This window comes from Maniola jurtina, chromosome 16, assembly GCF_905333055.1.
Source record: "Maniola jurtina chromosome 16, ilManJurt1.1, whole genome shotgun sequence".
In the NCBI taxonomy this organism is placed as follows: Eukaryota; Metazoa; Arthropoda; class Insecta; order Lepidoptera; family Nymphalidae; genus Maniola; species Maniola jurtina.
The window spans coordinates 8,378,001-8,397,477 of NC_060044.1; the positions used below are offsets into that span (position 1 = coordinate 8,378,001).

Below are 19,477 nucleotides of genomic sequence, written 5' to 3' on the forward strand. Positions count from 1 at the left end.
TTTGTTTTTATTATTTAGATACAATATATAAAAAAATAATCAGGTACATAGGTAACTTGTATTGGCGTCACTCAGAAAAGCAGGTATTATTTAAATATTTTTATCGAATTATTGGAATGTCCTCTCCAAAACCAACACAAAAAAAACACAAGTTTAATGTGTAAGGTTATCCGAGAGTTTTAATCTAAACAAACTAATGCCAAAATAAATAATTTAATTAGAGCGTGATTGCTATCACAACATCTAATTATTCAGTTCACAATCCAAATACCGAAAATATGCGATATCGCTCCGAATCTCAGAAGGAGACTGAACTAAAACCTTCAAAAAACCCGTATTTATGCAAGTTCAATCTTGTTGGCCTCCTAGTAACAGATTGTATGACATCGAATGAGCCAAATATCGATTTTACCAAACTACCTTTATCAGCTAAATTAATAATTTATATTATTTTTGACAACTCAAATCAACTTTTTAAAAACAACCTTACAGTTCGGCCGTCCTGAATTTAACACGCCCTCGTGTTTCTAAATAATCTTGTCATGTCAGTCGCGGGCTTCCTTGCCCTAAGTCAAATCCAAATCATGGGCTATCCTGCCCTCCGTCAAATCATTAAAACCTACCCTTGAACTGCCGAACTCTCAGTTTTAATATCAAGTCAACAATAAATCCAAACGACTAACTTCTCATTCGATGTACTTATACAAAATCTGAACCACTTATTGCAAATTACTTTCCACTTCACAAAAGACTAAATTCTTTAAAAAAAAACTTAAAAATTTTAATCACCAAATCAAACTCAATAAAAATTTTAATCAAATGTGGGTTGTTTACAAAAAGATACCAAAGCGAAATTAAGACAACGTGAGACACATCCCGCTTCTGAATTATTGGCGTCACTCAGAAAAGCAGGTATTATTTAAATATTTTTATCGAATTATTGGAATGTCCTCTCCAAAACCAACACAAAAAAAACACAAGTTTAATGTGTAAGGTTATCCGAGAGTTTTAATCTAAACAAACTAATGCCAAAATAAATAATTTAATTAGAGCGTGATTGCTATCACAACATCTAATTATTCAGTTCACAATCCAAATACCGAAAATATGCGATATCGCTCCGAATCTCAGAAGGAGACTGAACTAAAACCTTCAAAAAACCCGTATTTATGCAAGTTCAATCTTGTTGGCCTCCTAGTAACAGATTGTATGACATCGAATGAGCCAAATATCGATTTTACCAAACTACCTTTATCAGCTAAATTAATAATTTATATTATTTTTGACAACTCAAATCAACTTTTTAAAAACAACCTTACACTTGATACCTACTTCATCGCTGTACTTCTATCCGATCAAAGACATCAATGCAGATCACAACTTATTCATATTATATTATCTAGTGTTCTATTTACAAAAAGAGCCTCTTCTTTTTAATTTTGTTCAAACGTAAAATTAGGTCTACCGAATACCTAAGGAGAGAAGTGGAGCCAATTGGATACGCACCGTCTTTTTGATACCTAACTTAAATTCGACTTTACTTAAGTACCTATTACTTTTAAAGACGATTGGAATATTGGTATAATTATATTAAAAAGCTTAGTTTGAGTTGTTACGAAAAAAGACGATGGGCATCGACTTGACTTCACTTCACTCTGCAGGTGGGCGCTGTGACTTAGGCACTAGACTTCTTGACTTATACAAACAAATCAAAGATTTCATCTTCGATTCATGTGGAATCACTAGTATTCATCCCGTTTCATATCATTTTTACTGCCATAAATCATGTTGTGATTCCCGATATCGTTGACTTTCTCTAAAGAGTTGAGGCTGTCTTCGAGCACCGCGACCACTACATGCTGGACCTTCTCCGCGTCCTTTCCTGGAGCCACTCTGTACAACCTCCACGCCAAAATTGATAATAAGAGCATCTCAAAAATCATGACGATGTTATGTATCACTGAAAAAAAAGAGAAATGCTTACAAGATTTTGAATTATGTTTTGAAATGAGATATGAGATAGCTAATAAGTAGGACCCAATTGACAGCCTTATAGTATAGAAGCAACTTCTACCAGGATACCAATACCAATACCAACACAATACCGCCTTCTTTCAAAAATCTTCTTGCTTTCAAAAACTGTATCGAATATTATTAGAAGCCCTAGAAGCCATAAAAAATAATCATACTAAACTTACAATTAACAAATACTGAAGGATGCAGCTCCATAATGCAAGGCAAGGTGGCCAGATCTGGCAGCACCTTCGCAAATCCACACTGCAGTTTGACAATCACTAGCACCAACTGCAGTGCGAAAAACCTAGGTCTAGGCTTGGCACCTGTGGCTTCAGCTACGCGCACACACATGATGACCCCCCAAATCCCTGATAGGATCGACGTAATAATGAATGGCTGGATGTATATGAAACTGGTCAAATACAGCATCTGGAAATTAAAATAAGAAAATTAACATACAATAGGGATGATGACTAACTACTAGTCAAATCAGTGACTTTTTATCAAACGTCAAAACGATCGCTTAGTGAGGGAGCTTGTATGAAATTCACAGATATGACGTCATTAAAATTTGACATTATTGACGCACTTTTTTTTAGTTCAAAAGATAATTTAAAATGGTTAGCAAACTTGAAACTAACAGCGAATGTGGATTGTACGAGTTTCAGAAGACTCTCTATTTAATAACTCCTAAGAAATAATTTATTTTTGACGTAGGCATCATCCCCACTATGTAATTTTTGGGGGCTATACAGGGTGTTTGGTAATTAGTATATTATGACGACACGTGGGTACGTGTCGTCATAATATACCATGAAACTTGAACATAAAAAAATAAAAAATTTGTCATTTTGTATGGAAATTTTTATAATTTTATTTCATCATTATACTTCAGCATTGTATTTATCAGATCAAAGTAACATGGGTACGTGTCGTCTTTATATGCTAATTACCAAAAATGCTGTATATTAGGCGACTAGTCACCCTCTGCCGTGTTTTTGATTTGCGGCGTATTGAGCGTTCGTTATCTCACCCCATAACGGTACCTAGATATGAAGTCCACAGCACAACCCAACAACCCGTGGCCCGATTAGGTAAGTATATATTATTTTAGGTTGAAATTAGACCGCACTTTGACTTCTCACAGTCAAAACGAGACAACGTTATATAGCAAATCCGTCTTGTTTTAACTAAAACTTAAATGCAAAGTCAAAGTATGCTTTACAGATTTCAGCCGAATCTATTCCTTGAAATAATCCTGCACCAACCGGGAACAATGTCAATTTTGGACTGATACGATATCGCTGCAAGATTCGTCCCGTAAGAACAAAAAAAATTTAAGCAGCTTAGTTTTCTCCACAAAGTCAATTCTTAATCGATTGATCCTCCGCTCTCTCGGTTGATACTTGATAGCGTAGTCTCGGTATCCAGTATCCACCAAATCCCTCACCTTAAACCTCGTGTTTTAGGTTACTATGGCTATTACCTACTCCTGCAGCATCAAGATAGAACTATTGCAATTTTTTAGTGTCATAGTGTGTATTGTGTGTGTACAATATAGGTACATTTATATCGGTTAAGTTACTACTGCGAGATTGCAAAGTTCAACTTCCAATTACCTGTCTACCTACTAAACTACCACAATATATTATCTACCAAAAAGCCGGGTTTTTATTATTAGGTAAGTAAGTATACATAATTATATAAATTTTGTACAGAAGGCACAAATAAATATTTGTATGCGCAATACACATGTTTAATGGTATTATCACTTATCGTTATCTAATCAACTTGTATGTAGTATTTACCAATGGAGATACATACCATATCTTCAGCCCACAACACGAGAACTATGAGATACAGGAACCCTTGGATAACAGGCATCTGCAGCACCAGATATCGCAACCAAGCTAAACTTTTACTGCAAATAAAAGCAAAAAATAAAAATTAAGTTTCTGCTAGCTACTACTTGCAAAGATTTTACCAATCCAAAAATCCTAGCGCCAAAGCAGAAGGCAAGAGCAAAGGGATAACTATATTTGAAGACTGAAACCCACCACTAGGATTTTCCATTTAGAGACCTTATCCTCTTTAGCTCATTTTATTCTATCATCATCATCATCATCATCATCAGCCTGTGGACGTCCACTGCTGGACATAGGCCTTCCCTAAAGAGCGCCACCACACCCGGTCCTCAGCCTTCCTCATCCAGCCACTTCCCGCCAGCCGCTTAATATCATCGGTCCATCGTGCTGGAGGGCGTCCCACACTACGTTTGCTTAAACGCGGTCTCCACTCAAGGACTTTCCGGCTCCAACGGCCGGTATTTTATTCTATACCTAATTGAAAAGGTTGAAAATCCAAGGATCCTATCCTTTAGTAGGGATCTTATTGATGAGTTTAGCTGCGTCTTTTCCCTCCCCGGTGAACAGTTTTAATGATATACATATTATTGGCATAACATTCGGATTTGGATTTGTTTACAGGGAGTTCTCTTAAAGATTCTCTCAGGCTCAGCCCGAAGGTGTAGTTCACTGGTTAATGGTAAATTCAAATGTCCCTTCCGATTTTTAGCTGCTCCTTTCTTTCAACTTATTGCTTGCGAAGCGGTGCCAATAAACAAAAGCTACATACATATACTACCTACTTTACTATATTTACTTTTATATGTACATTACGTACGTATAAATTTGCTGTGACATAATTTCATAGAGCGATACCTAATCAAGATAAAAGCTACTTCAATAACGTTAAAGGTCAATCCACGTCAGTCGCTACGATTAGTTACTTTACAGAAGAAATTGCTGCTGTAACCATTGCTTGTTTAATGTTGTCATACTAAATGGATACAAGCAATTAAGTAATCGAGGAACACGGAAGGTAGGTGTCATTTTAAAGGGGGCACACATTCCGAGAATAGAAGGCAGGCAAGACTTATATTGAAGTGAAGCGTCTTAATCGATATTTGTAATGGAGACCGAAATGGCAATGTTACGACTAACTTCAACGAATGGTTGGCCATTTTGGCTTGCTCATACGAGTGAGTTAAACAGAGTACAGCTGTTTCACTTCTGACAGATAACGCTAGGTCTTTTATATTTTCAGCAGAAAGTTACCTATTTGCGTGCTTGCGATATGTTCTGCGTTTTAACTCCGTTCTAGGTAAGTATAGCTGCCTAATTCAGTATGAAATAAGTATTAACCACTTTCTGACTCGGTTCCGATGTAATGTGCGACTAGCTTTTAGGTGTAATTATTTTGCCATTTCTTTTATTAGTAATTCTTACACACTGTCCTTGAGTGGACCTTGCATGTTGACACGAAGGTGTTATTAGGGTGGATTCCTGGGGGTGTTAAATTACTCAAGACCATCATTATTTCAATCATCAAGATTTTAGAAAATTCCGTATTTAAACAACTTTCCTACTATCTTTTTCATAACAACCTTTTGAGTCCCTATCAATCAGGTTTCCGTCCCTTACACAGTACCACCACCGCTTTACTCAAAGTCACGGAAGATATTCGCCATGCTATGGATAACAAAAAATTAACAGTACTTGTTCTTCTTGACTTTAGCAATGCGTTCAATTCAGTGGATTTTGATGTACTACTCAACATTCTCTGCTCGCTTAATTTATCACCATCCGTAGTTGAATGGTTTAGATCCTACCTTCTTGGTCGCCGTCAGAGAATCTATGCTGACGGAGTTTACTCTGATTGGGCTGATATCTCTGCCGGTGTACCTCAGGGTGGCGTTTTGTCTCCTCTGTTATTCTCTGTTTTTATAAACGAAATCACTAAAACAGTTTCATCCCACTACCACCTCTACGCAGATGATTTGCAAATTTATAGGCATGCTGCTGTCACTGACCTGGCCGCTACAGTGGATGAAATTAACTTGGATCTTGCACAAATAAAGAATTGGGCTGACGCACACGGTCTTTTGGTAAACCCAAAAAAATCGCAGGCTATTGTAATAGGTAGTAGACAATTTCGAATTCGTGCTGATTTAAAAAATCTCCCCGCAATAGCCTACGATGGGGTAACTATTACGCTAACCGAAAGAACTAAAAATCTTGGCGTGATATTGGACGGCCATTTATCGTGGGCAAGTCACATTAATGAAGTGAGTAAGCGCATGCACTACTCCCTTCACTCCTTGAAACGTTTGCAGAATTTCCTTCCTCTTAAAACTAAAATCTTACTCGCACAATCTCTTCTGCTTCCTCTCCTAGATTACGCCGATGTCTGCTATTTAGATGCAACCGAGGAGCTGCTTGATAAACTAGATCGCCTTCAGAATTTGTGCATCCGTTTTATTTTCGGATTGCGCAAATTCGACCATGTTTCTCAATTTCGAAATAAGTTAAAGTGGCTCCCTATTCGACTTCGCCGGAATACTCATATTCTCACGCTACTCTTTAAGATTTTAAATTCATCCTCCCCCTCTTACTTGCGTGAGCGCTTCAACGAAGCCGCTCCTCGGGTGATGCCAGTGCGTTCGTGTGTCAAGTTAAACTCACTTGCAGTTCCCCCTTACAACACTATATTTTATGCTAAATCTTTTACGGTACTCGCAACTCGCCTTTGGAACTCACTACCTGACAGTATTTTTAAAAATAACCCTTCCATCAGCACCTTCAAACTTCGTCTGAAACAGCACTATCTTTCCTCTCTGTCATAACATATTGTTTACATATATTTATCGGTATATATTATAAGATATATTTATGACTATAAGTATATATTTATGTATTAAGGTATATATGTTTTTGTAAGTCTATTTTAATATATAAATATTTGTAAGTATATATTATAACATAATATCTACTATATTTATTTTTTATTTTTCATGATTACTGTCTATCTTTGCTGTACCTATTCTACTCCATTTACAACCTCTCGCACTGCCAAGGGTCACTGGTAGAGATCTCTTATAGAGATAAGTGCTTCCCTGTCCACTTTTTCTTTCCTTTTATTTATATTGTTACAACTTTCTGGTACAAATAAAAATAAATAAATAAAAATTATTCATCACTTTGGCCACGCTTGCGAAGGAAACCCAATAACATAGGTATAGTATACTTTTAAGTAGCAATAACATTTAAGTTATATTTAAGTTATAGCTTTAATATAATAATATGTAATTGTTTATTGTCCCAAATAAATAAAAATAAAATAAAGTAGCATCCTATATCCATCTCATTTCACGTCATAACCTGAAATGAGGTTAAAGGTGTAGGTAGGTACGTACTTTTAAGTATATCTAAACTGCTCGCAGGATAGCACTAGTAAATTGTAAAACTATCCTGGTCTATTGAATGGGAATGGTACTAAAACACACATGAGTGTTAAACAAACATTAAGGTTCTTTATAAACAGATGAGACAGTCTTAGTATGGATGTCGTGGAAGAAAAAGAATCATGGTCATCTACTTACTTCTGAACCCGAGGTCTCGGCAGAATGCAACATGGCCAGCAGCAACATGGCAAAACTCGCGTCTCCATGTGAAATCCTTCGGATCTTCTGTAAAAGAACATTAAAAAATATTCGTAAGTAGGTAGGTTTTGAAAAAATCTCATTAATGAAGGTCGTTAGCCCTTTTATGAATCTTGCTAATTACAATAGTGGATATTTTTCTCGAGATAATAATGCGATGGCCTCCCAGATCATTTTCAGTTCAAAGACATTGCAGTTTATTGACGCGTAGCTACATAGCTATATTTGATGCAAAAAAATTATTGTATTGGCCACGCTGTGGACAACAATTCCCATTGATATCGGAACCATAGCAGACAATTCCATATTACGGAACCATCTGAGATTTTTTGTGTTATGCTGTTAAGAGTTAGACCCTTAGCCAACACGCTGTATTAGCTAATAGGGTCTAACTCCGGACGGTTGAGCAAGCGCGGGAGTTCTACCTACCACATGGTGAACTCTAGTTCTAGGGCTCGATGAAATCGAAAATAACGTCTTCCTAAGGGCGCCTCATTTGAGGCTTGGACCTCGGCTTAGGATGACATCGGGACGCGTGGTTTTGTGGGACTAGATTTAGATCTTATGTCACTCGGGCCAGGGTGAAAAGCCACGTCAGGGTAGCGTAAGAAAACGGGGACTTCGCCTTCGCCGTCGAAGACGCCGTGGATTCAGACTGTAGGTGGAGAACCTCTAACAAGGGATCACAATTGCCACGACAGTGATGAGGACAGTGACGAGTAGAGAGAGTAAGACATATACTCAGATTTTACCTGATAAGTTGATTAGTGCCACCGCATTCAGCGATGATTAGGAAATAGAAATGGTACATGGCAATCATGACAGCTTCTTGTGCTACCGCCTCAGACAGGATCCGAGCCCGCGGCAGAACTGTTGCGACTAGAGCCGCTGCTGCTACCACCTGAAAAAATATAGATAGCATTAAAAACCGGCCATGTGCGAGTCAGACTCGCGCACTGAGGGTTCCGTATTCGGTATTTTTTCCAACATTTTGCACGATAAATCAAATACAAAAATCTGTTTTAGAATATACAGGCAAAGCCCTTTCATATGATACCCCAGTTGGTATAGTTATCTTACTTTGAAAATTGAAACACATTTTTTTTAAAAAATAATCTAACCACAAATTCGCGGTTTTCAGATTTATTCCTGTACTTGTGCTATAAGACCTACCTAACTGCCAAATTTCATGATTCTAGGTCAACGGGAAGTACCCTATAGGTTTCTTGACAGACACGACGGACGGACGGACGGACTGACAGACAGACAGACAGACAACAAAGTGTTCCTATAAGGGTTCCCTTTTTCCTTTTGAGGTACGGAACCCTAAAAATCCAGTGGAAAGTGCGAACTCTTTGATTTTTCGGGGTAAAACGTAGCCTATATCACTCTCCAGGTCTTTAGTATAATATTCATTGAAAAATCATTTCGATGCGTTGTTCCTTTGCGACGTGATTGTAGGACAAACCAACTAACCAATAAACATATATTTTATAACACGGGTAGTGATTTGTGTAATCAGATAACGTAACTACGGCATACGCAAAACTTTGCCGAGTAGGTAGGTATTATTATACTATAATAGATAAATCATATTCTCATAAACAAATATTTAAATGGTGCCGAAGTAAAAATAAGTAATTTGTACGAATTCTTATCAGATAGGTAATAGGTATTACTCACAGAGCCCGTAGATTTTATTTTATGCAAACATTTTTTATAGTTATTTGTATAATTATTATTTAGTATGTTTATATACTTTTAAATTGAGTTTAATGTATACTTAGTTTATATAATACTATTAGCCCATCTATATATGATGATGCAACAGGTTGAAAATTTCAAGTACGTAAATTATGAATAACTATAAACCTGACAATACTTCAGTCCTATATACCTGTACCTTCTACAGAAAGTGGAGTATTCATTGGGATTCTTCGAACAGCAGGGCCTAAAGGCTCTAAAGTAAAATGTTTTTAAATCGCATCGAGGAAAACAATTCAAAGGTTTTTTTTTTAATTTTCTCCTCGGTTCACTTCCCTTACTAAGCGAATTTTTTTCATCTATTGTTAGATTTACTATTTATCTTTTAGTACATTATTATTTAACAAGTTACAACTAACCTAGTATTAAGCCAATCTGTCAGCCAAGGCCTTTTGCCTAAGGAAATTCTTTTTCTTCACCAAGAATTGGCCAAATGTTCGTACAGTTTTTTTTACAATTTGGAATTAATCTACTATCCTAATACTTAATCATTGATTCCTAAAACTGAATGTGACTACGTAAAAAAATATGCACATTTTTTTACCTAGTCACAATCATTTTTAGAGTTTCAGAGCAAAACAAGGAAGACTTAAAGTTTAGTCTAGTCCATCTGTCTGTATGTCATATCTTGTTAACATAAACTAAACATGAAGAGCTGTAAAGCAGATTTAACACAGAAATAGAAACCTGTTACTGCTATATACAGAAACAAAATTTTCAGGGTAGCTCCTGAACAGGAACATGAAAAGCGAGAGCTGAAAATTTATTGTTTGTACCCTCGAGTGAGACCTCTTTAAATCGGTATTTCGAAACCATTATGAAGTTTCTTCACATAAGCTGATTCCTATTTTCATGGTTTCTTAGACAGTTTTTAAAAAGCTACCGTTTACGAAAATAATGACTTTGAAAGTTAGCAACTAAGTAGCATGACTAGTGACTACGGAACCCTACATTATGTTATATGTAAGCGTGTTCTGACTGTTCTGACTTCTGAGACACTTGTTTTTTTAAATTCATTTTAATATTTTTTTTTACTGCGAGCCAACTAAATCAACGCCTTATCATTAACGTGTGTAATTAGTTAAATAGGTTCATGTAAAGCTTTAGAGTGTAGCTTAAATAAATAGCTTTGCTGATGTGCTGTGTACCTTAAGTACCAAGGTACTTCTTTTTCACAATTTTTCTTGCGACGCTACGCTCTTGTCTTGCAGGTTGCAGATAATAACTTCTATGTAAACTGCAGCCGAAAGTTGTTATTCAAGTATGTACCAACTTAGTGTCCGTATTTTAATTTCTTTTGAATCTTACGGGATAAAAAGTACCCTAATGTCCGCCTCGGGGTTGCAATTGCAAGCAATTTTTGTATCTAACTACCAAATCTAAACCTACCAACCAAATTTAAAGGATGGACCGTGAAAAGAAAGCAGACATACCGACAGACAGACAGACATACTTTCGAATTTATAAGATTTAGTATGGTTTAACTACTTACAAATACTAACAAAGATTGGTTATTCATTAGTATTATTGGCTAAATGGCTTAGGGTAAACCAAGGTAAACCACTCATTCTTGCCACTTAGCTAGCTGATCTAACAAGATGTTTTATTGAATAAAAGGGTATTGTTTTATTGAAAATTCTCATGGCTTGCTATTTCGTCAATGCATAGTAGTTAGTACATACTATATACTACAATCTACCCCACCTTAAGTAGAACCAGTAGATACTTAGCTAAGTTGCTCTAATTCAACAATTCAACCAAGTATCTAAGTTGAAAGCGGGCTAACTTAGAAGGGGTATGGCATTATATATATTCATTATATCCATATTTACCCCATACTACCCCTGATCGTTTCTATACGGCATCGTACCGGAACGCTAATCAGCTTGGCGACATGGCTTGGCTGGTAGACTGGTAACTAACCACGGCCGAAGCCTCCCACCAGACCAGAGCAAAGAATATTTAGAAAATATAAAGTCCCAAATTGCCCCTACCGAGAGTCGAACCCGGGACCGGAATTATCCGTCGCTTACCACTGCGTCAGGCAGGTCGTCAAAAGTTTTCTTTAGCCGCGTTGCAAAACTACCCATCACCTTTCAGACCTCGACTGTACATAATTGTACCTACTACGCGGTTCGCCGTCACCATCAGCGAGTTACGAAACAGAATGTCGGTTTATGCAACCGCACTCGCTAATACCAAGAAACAGGCAACTGCTTGCAAAAGGATGCGTGTTGCCGATTAAGTATGTTTGGTAAACTACATACTTACTATTGTTTAATGAGCAGGTAGTGGAGGAGTTTGATGGACCTTTGGCAACGTCCGACAAGAATTTTCCTAAGCGCAATATCTTTGCAATGTATGTTTAATGTTGCCTTTTGAAAAGTACCTACAGGTTTCTTGACAGACAGACAACAAAGTGATCCTCTAAGGATTCCATTTTTCCTTTTGAGGTACGGAACCCTAAAAAGCTATCGAAACGTTAACAAAGTTGGTTTTGGTCAATGATATTAAGTACGTATACCTACTTAACTAATACCTACTTAATTATGTAAAAGGAAATAGGAAGGTAGGTACTTAGTTAAGTTACATAGTTCGCGTCTAAACTATCACATTTGACGCAAACTCGTATACCTACCTAGATAGCTGTATCTTCTTCTCACGTACATTTTATAATATCTTCTTTCTTACTCTTAAGAGGGGTCTCTCCGTCACTCGCTCCATACAAACGTTATTCCGTTATTCCAATTTCATTTGAATATTAAGCAACCAAAGTCCATGAAATTTTGTAGACTTATTCTAGAAACTCATATCTATGTCTGTGGTTTTCCAGATTTCTGTTAAAATATTCGGTTTCAAAGTTACGCGGTCTTAAAAATTCACATAGAAATCTTTGAGCCCCTGTAATTTCAAAACTACATATTTTTAGAAAAATCTAAAACACCACAGACAGATATTAGTTTCTAGAATATGTCTGCAAAATTTCATGGACTTTGGTTGCTTAAATTCAAATGAAATTGGAACAACGATTGTATGGAGCAAGTGACGGAGAGAGCCCTGTTAAGCGAAAACGGATTTTATAAGCCATGTGCCTACCTAGGTAATTCTTATGAACGTTTAAACCTCTAATGGTACCTACCTACGTAGTGTAGGTATAATACCAATTAAATTATTATCATTGTTTAGGATTTTTGGTTAAGTAGGTACCTATCTATTACTCAGGTACAAAAAATCAATAGGAAGGCAGGTTACCTACAATAAAGCTGACAAGGTCACCACCTTCTTATTATTTGTCAAAAAGTAAAAAAAATAGCTTTAACAAAAACAATTGAATTTATTGAGATAATTATCTCAAATTACGCAATGATTACTCAAATTATTATGACTGTCATGGTGACACGATGTTTCGAAATGATTTAGTTTGTAGGCCTACCGCCGTACTTTGGGAGCTCTACAATAATGGCTCACTTACATGATACATCAACGAGCGGATGTAGAGAACACAGCGCAGCAACTTAGCTTAAACTTTATATCAGCCATGAGGATCTTCCATATCTTTGAGGAGAAAACAATGAATATATAGAGAACTAACCGAGTAAACAAAACTAACTGCAAGTCTGCTACCATGCTGTTTGACTCCATTTAAATCCCAGTGCATATCTATTCTTAGTGTGACGATAAAGAATAAGCACACAATTTACTGTTTACCCATGCCTTTAATAACTATGAACAATGAATATAGAGAACTTACTGAGTAAACAACAAGTATGGCGACATTACTACTGACATGACTTCTCACACAGCAGCGCAGACCTTAACTATAATGATGTAGTTAGAGGACATGATTACACACATGCATTAACCTTTGAGAACTATGAACAATGAATGTAGAGAACTTTTTTTTAAGAATATTAGCCATGCTAATCATTATACTCCGCTTTCCCCTCCAATTACGCGTAAAGCTTGCGCCAGGAGTAGTTACGACAATAGTGCAACGAGGGGGGTTTGAACTTTGAATCGCCGACCTTTCAGAATTCAGTCCGCTCCTCAACCGTTGAGCTATTGAGGGTCTTAACTTACAGGATAAACAGCAAGCACTACGGCGACACTGCTGCATGACTCCTTCCAGTAGCGCAGCGCAGACCTCAGTGTCACAATGTACAGGACACATAGCACCAGAAGGACCAGCAGACCGCACGACCATATCGCCCATGCGTTGCCTTTTAGAACTGTGAACAAAAAAATAGAAATTCATAGACAGGGGTTGCAAATCGGAAGTAAGTATAATTTGTACCTACCTACCTACCTTGTGTGATAATATAGGGACTCCATTCCCACCATGTTAGAGTGCGACGCAAGTAGGGACTTATTCCTGCTATTTTGCTCCAAAATAGCAGGAATAACTAGAGAAAGGAACAGAACAAGGTAATGAAGATCCAATGTTGTCTATTATTATCAATGACTTTTTGATTATTATAGAATACCAAGATTAACATGTTCTGTTCCTTCAAAAAAAAAAGATTCCGACGAATTGAGAACCTCCTCCTTTTTTTGAAGTCGGTTAAAAATCGCAAATTAGACTACACATAATATTACTATGTATTTATACATAGTATTTTTTATAGTATAAAATTTAAAAAATCAACTTACAAACGTCTCTGACACTCGTCAGAGGTAGCAGCCGCCTCTTGTATTAGGGACAAGAGTTTAAAGTGCTAATGGGAAGGTAAATAAGCACCTACATAAAATGTAGTTCTAGAAGAATTAACAATTTCCTTCTTTTTTGGAATAAATCAAAAGAGACTGAAGCGACTACATTAAAATTTTGCCAGTCTTGCGGAAACCAAACCAGGTAGGTAGGTAGGTCATTAACCGAAAGTTAAATTATGCACGTCTTATCATTTAATGAAAATAATTATTATGCGCTGCAGTACTGGTGAAATGTCTTACAAAACCAGTTTTTTAAGAATGACAATTATTGCTGTATTTTCCAAGGTAATTTTCAGTAGGTAAATTTCACCTACATATTTTGATGTCACTGGCAAGCGTGTGTATCTGCTATTTTCCCGGGCTTAAAAGGTAAACAAGTCCGAAACGCGTAAGCGACGGGCTACACATGTAGATGGATTATATACCGGTAATTGACGGCATATTTCCTACAGGTCTTTGATCAGTTCTGACTGTATTACGCCAGAAAATGCATGGAGAAATAACCCTGAAGCATTTATTAAGGAAAACATGAATTTTATGGATTACCGATTTAGTTGTTTTCCACATTTTAGACGCGTACCTACTGAACTAAGGGGCCTGACTTAACTAGCGTCGCGACAGAGCTTTTATATTTTATACGCCTCGTGACGTGAGGAGATTAGATTTCCATAATTCCTGTTCTTAAGCTTGCTAGAGCAGTTTACGGTCGTGGTCACGAAGCAACGTCTTTGAGGGTAGATGTTATACACCTCACAAGCATTCGCCACTTCTCCCTGCTGGCTGACAGCCTGGTACACTCGTGCAAGGGACTGCCCAAAGCAGACTTATTTTGGTCAGTCCATCGAATGGCATCATGGCAGACTAATAAAAACGACGTTAAGGGTCCCAACTCCCAGGCAGTGCAAATTTCAAGTGTTTTGTGTAGGCACGGAGTCTCCTGACTACAATCATACCATATTGACACCGCGTTGTCGCCTATCCAAAACAGATAAGTAATTATAGGTAGGTACTTACCGAAACAGCCTTGAAATAACATAATTCAGAGTAAGAATAGCATAATTTGCGTTCCTAGAAGACTAAATTCAGATCACAATTTATGATGTCATGGCAAGGCGTTTAAGTAATTAAAACAATAGGTAAGCTAATATAACTGAGACAATTAAAAAATTAATAAAGCCCAATAGAGTTTCATTGGCATTAATTTATACTTGTCTAGATTCTAGTTACAGTGAAGGACAAGGAATTGATTTAAAATTTTATTAATGTTCTCGTGAATATTTTCCACATTCATAGAAATTAACTAAGGTACGTAGATATAATAAAATAATATATTTTGTGCTATATAATATATACATACCTACTCACGTACCTACTACCTACCCATGTAATCCCAACAGGAAAACATTTAAGTATGGATAAGTAATATTTCACTTAGGTAGGTAGGTCTCTAATTACATTTTAATATCCTGAGAAATTTAATAACATAGGTTTGGCCAATTTGCTGATTAATTGAAGTGATATTAAAAAAATATATAGGTACTGTTGACCTTTGCCACTCTTCCGGAAGACGCCCAAAAAGGAAATGAGCCCATCAATTCCCAGAAGTTCTCATAAGGCTTTATTACCATAACTTTACGGATGCCTCTTTCACAGGTCAGTGACCTTTAATAACTGATAGATGAATGCATGAATATAGGTTTTGTATATTTATTGCAAACCCCAAAAACCAATACTTAAGTACTGAGAAATCACCTAAAAAATTGGTCAAGGGCGAGTCGGAGTCGCACACGAAGGGTTTCGTATTATTATGCAAAAAAACTTTGTTTTTTTTTTTAATTTCCTCGTCGGCCATTTTTAAATTTTGCTATATCGACAATAGAAATACACATTCTGTGAACATTTCAACTCTCTGACGTTCATGAGGTACAGCCCGCTAACAGACAGACGGACAGACGGACGGGCAGTGGAGGGTTAGTAATAGGGTCCCGTTGGCACCCTTCAGGTACGAAACCAAATAATACTAAAAAAATTCAAACGATCGGCATAAAAATTCAAAAAAATTAAAAAGTGTTTTTTCACATACGATGATACGGATCGCTTTGTGTGAGTGTCTGTCCTGCACTTGACCGATTTTTTGGGCAGTTGTGTAAAAATTTGCGTACTGTGAGAGGTTTGAGAGGTTGGTAACTTACTTAAATACACAGTTTAAAACATTATTATGTAACTATACCAATTCTCTAACTAAAGAACACGTGGGTGTTGGAACTCGAACCCTACGTCACGCAAGCTTTTTAAAGGTCCGAGTTCAATTCAGTTTTAAGATTGAAAAAATGATTTTACTATAATATTTGAGCATTGATTAAGACGATTGTAGTCGGGTTTTAGTTTTCAACTTTATTTTGTTTTTAATACTTAGGTAATATTTACAGGGAAGGTTTAAACGAAACTACATCTCACAAAAACTGCGAAATACTATACTAATCACTGCAACAAAATACAGCCAAAAAATTACCTGAAAAATAGGAGGCGAAATCTGGTTGGAGGCTGTAGCTATGGCACAACAGAGTCGTATTAATCGCGTCGGCATTGTTTACGTCTGGTAGGGGAGAGCTTATGTGCCGGGCCGCTGCCACCCCATTGCTGGCTGCACTCAACAAATCCATAATCGATATAAATTCCGATCGACTAAAATCGATTTTAATTCATGGGAAGGAAACCCATGTTTATTTCCCGCTGCGTGGTTACGAAATATCGGTTTATTGTGTGGCTGTAGGACAGGTACCGCCGACGATGGATTGTACACTGGCGTCCGCGCGTTTCGCTTACTTTCTTTCGACATTTCAGTCTACGCAACATTTAGTGTTGGACGCAGCGTGATATCGACTGACTAATAAAACAAACCATATGTGTAGGAAACCTGCTATTAATAATACTTTAAAGTACATACAGTAAAATCTGTAGCCAAAAACATTTGGCACAGCATCCCCCTTGCAAAGTAACGATATTATAAGTAGGTACGTCGTATGCTGGTCGTATGTGACACAGATGGCAAAACATTGAAACTTTAATTAACAGTGTTCTTTTTAAAAGCTGACATAACTAAACTGGAAGAACTAAAATTGTTTCCTCAACAAGAATCTACCAGGAGCATTAAGTAGGTAAAACAAAATAATTGGGTAGGGGTAATATATTAAGTAATATTTACCCTACCCTACTTAGGCACACGGCAAATAGAACCATTTATCTCTATGGTTAAGTACCTACGTCAGTTTGTGTTAAACACTTAGAAAATATGATTAAAAAAAATTGCCATTGCCCAACTTAACTTTATTTTTCTATTAGTCCCTCAATCCTAATAAATAGAAAAATAAGTAAAGAGGAATTTCTTATTTGAGAAAAAATAAAAAGGTAACAAAAAAAAACCCACATTTTCATGCCTCTTAATAAGTAACAAAGTAGATAGGTGGGTGCCTACCAAAATAACAATTAATCAATATGGTTAATTCCTTCGTTTAATTGGATTGCAGAAAAATAATTTAAAAAAAAATGTTTTTTGCGATATCATGGGTGGATAGGGAAAATAATGCAGGTAACAACACTAGACGTTAATTTTTTCCCACTAATCTGTAGCTGTTGCTGTTAGGTAACAGCGAGAGCCACTAACCGACTTAATGCTTTGATAATCACTAGTTTTGTAATTATACGTGTAAATTAAAAGATATCATCCAATATAAAACAAACAACACTGGTAGAAAGCTTTAGAATTAGACGCTATTTATCATCCAATAGAATCACTGATAGAAGGCTTTAGAATTGGATGCTATCATGCTATGATATGTATAGCATCCAATACAAACACTGGTAGCAGGCTTTAGAATTAGATGCTATGTTAGGTATATATCATCCAATACAAACACTGGTAGAAGGCTTTAGAATTTGATGTTATATATCATCCAATAGAATCACTGATAGAAAGCTTTAGAATTTGACGCTATATATCATCCAATACAAACACTGGTAGCAGGCTTTAGAATTAGATGCTATGTTAGGTATATATCATCCAATACAAACACTGGTAGAAGGCTTTAGAATTTGATGTTATATATCATCCAATAGAATCACTAATAGAAAGCTTTAGAATTTGACGCTATATATCATCCAATACAAACACTGGTCGAAGGCTTTAGAATTTGACGCTATATATCATCCAATAGAATCACTGATAGAAAGCTTTAGAATTTGACGCTATATATCATCCAATACAAACACTGGTAGAAGGCTTTAGAATTAGATGCTATGTTAGGTATATATCATCTAAAACAGACACTGGTAGAAGGCTTTAGAATTTGACGCTATATATCTTCCAATAGAATCACTGATAGAAAGCTTTAGAATTGGATGCTATGATATCATCCAATACAAACACTGGTCGAAGGCTTTAGAATTAGATGCTATGTTATATATCATCCAATACAAACACTGGTAGAAGGCTTTAGAATTAGATGCTATGTTATATATCATCCAATACAAACACTGGTAGAAGGATTTAGAATTAGACGCCACGGTTAGTTCACCCTGCCCAGCTTCGCAAGGGTAGCTTTACAGCCTTTACCTACATATCAACTATGAGTAGAGATCCACGTGGATTTAGGTTTTTAAAAGTCCTGTGGGATGTTGTTTTCGAGGTTTTCCGGGATAAAACGTAGCCTATGTTCGTCTCCGGGATGCAAACTATCTGTGTGCCAAAGGTCAAAATCTGTGATTGAGTGAGAGAGTTGTGAGATGTGATTTTCCGGGATAAAAAATAGGTAGCCTATATCCGTCCCAGAAATACAGAAATGCAGGCTATGTCTGTAAGTAGGTACCTACCTACCTTTATTAAGAACATCGATTAAACGGATGGAACGTGAAAAGCTTGCAGGCAGACAGACAGGCTGACAGAATTTACATAAATACTAGGTATATAGATTTAAATATATGTATTTACCCGTCTGCCTCGGCCATTATCTTTCTATTTAGATTTTAAATACCTTTGCCTCTTATTTAACTTTAAACCGTTAAAAATGTGCTTTTCAAATAATATCCTAAATTCTATAGAGTTTATTTACTTCACAAGATAAAGTTGAAAACTAAAACCTGACTGCGAGAGTAAAATTCTTTTGTACATTTTTATGTTCATGAATTCAGAATTTTCTCCTCTTTCATTTGACATTCCACTCGATACAATAGCTATAAAATATTTTTGGAGACCCTCACATTTTTGATGTAACATCCACAAATTTTCTCGTACAAAATATAGCCTATGTCGGACCTTTACAACGAATTAATTGACACCTTATTCATCAAAATTGACCCAGTAGTTTAGGCGCTACATGGCGCTACGGTGGAACACACAGAATCAGGATACAAACATACATACATACATACATAGACTGCTAAAATCATAACCCTTCCTTTTGGCTTCGCCGCAGTCGGGTCAAAAAGAGA

At 36.5% G+C, this 19,477-nt stretch overlaps 1 protein-coding gene across 1 annotated transcript; it reads right to left on the bottom strand.

The window, feature by feature from the left end:
- Positions 1 to 1,325: 1,325 nt before the first annotated feature.
- On the bottom strand, positions 1,326 to 16,893 carry LOC123872967 (organic solute transporter alpha-like protein). Its single transcript, XM_045917592.1, has 7 exons — positions 16,503 to 16,893; positions 13,361 to 13,509; positions 8,269 to 8,417; positions 7,457 to 7,543; positions 3,841 to 3,937; positions 2,199 to 2,445; positions 1,326 to 1,960 (listed from the first exon to the last, which is right to left on the bottom strand). The coding sequence occupies exons 1-7, from the start codon at positions 16,651 to 16,653 to the stop codon at positions 1,743 to 1,745; spliced, it is 1,098 nt and encodes a 365-aa protein (XP_045773548.1). The 5' UTR covers positions 16,654 to 16,893; the 3' UTR covers positions 1,326 to 1,742.
- Positions 16,894 to 19,477: the final 2,584 nt, after the last annotated feature.

Coding starts and splice junctions, on each gene's coding strand:
- LOC123872967 (XM_045917592.1), bottom strand. CDS start 16,653: ATGGATTTGTTGAGTGCAGCCAGCAATGGGGTGGCAGCGGCCCGGCAC. Junction 3,938..7,456: donor CCGAGACCTCGGGTTCAGAA/GTAAGTAGATGA, acceptor TTTTATTTGCAG/TAAAAGTTTAGCTTGGTTGC. Junction 2,446..3,840: donor TGTTGTGGGCTGAAGATATG/GTATGTATCTCC, acceptor TTTAATTTCCAG/ATGCTGTATTTGACCAGTTT.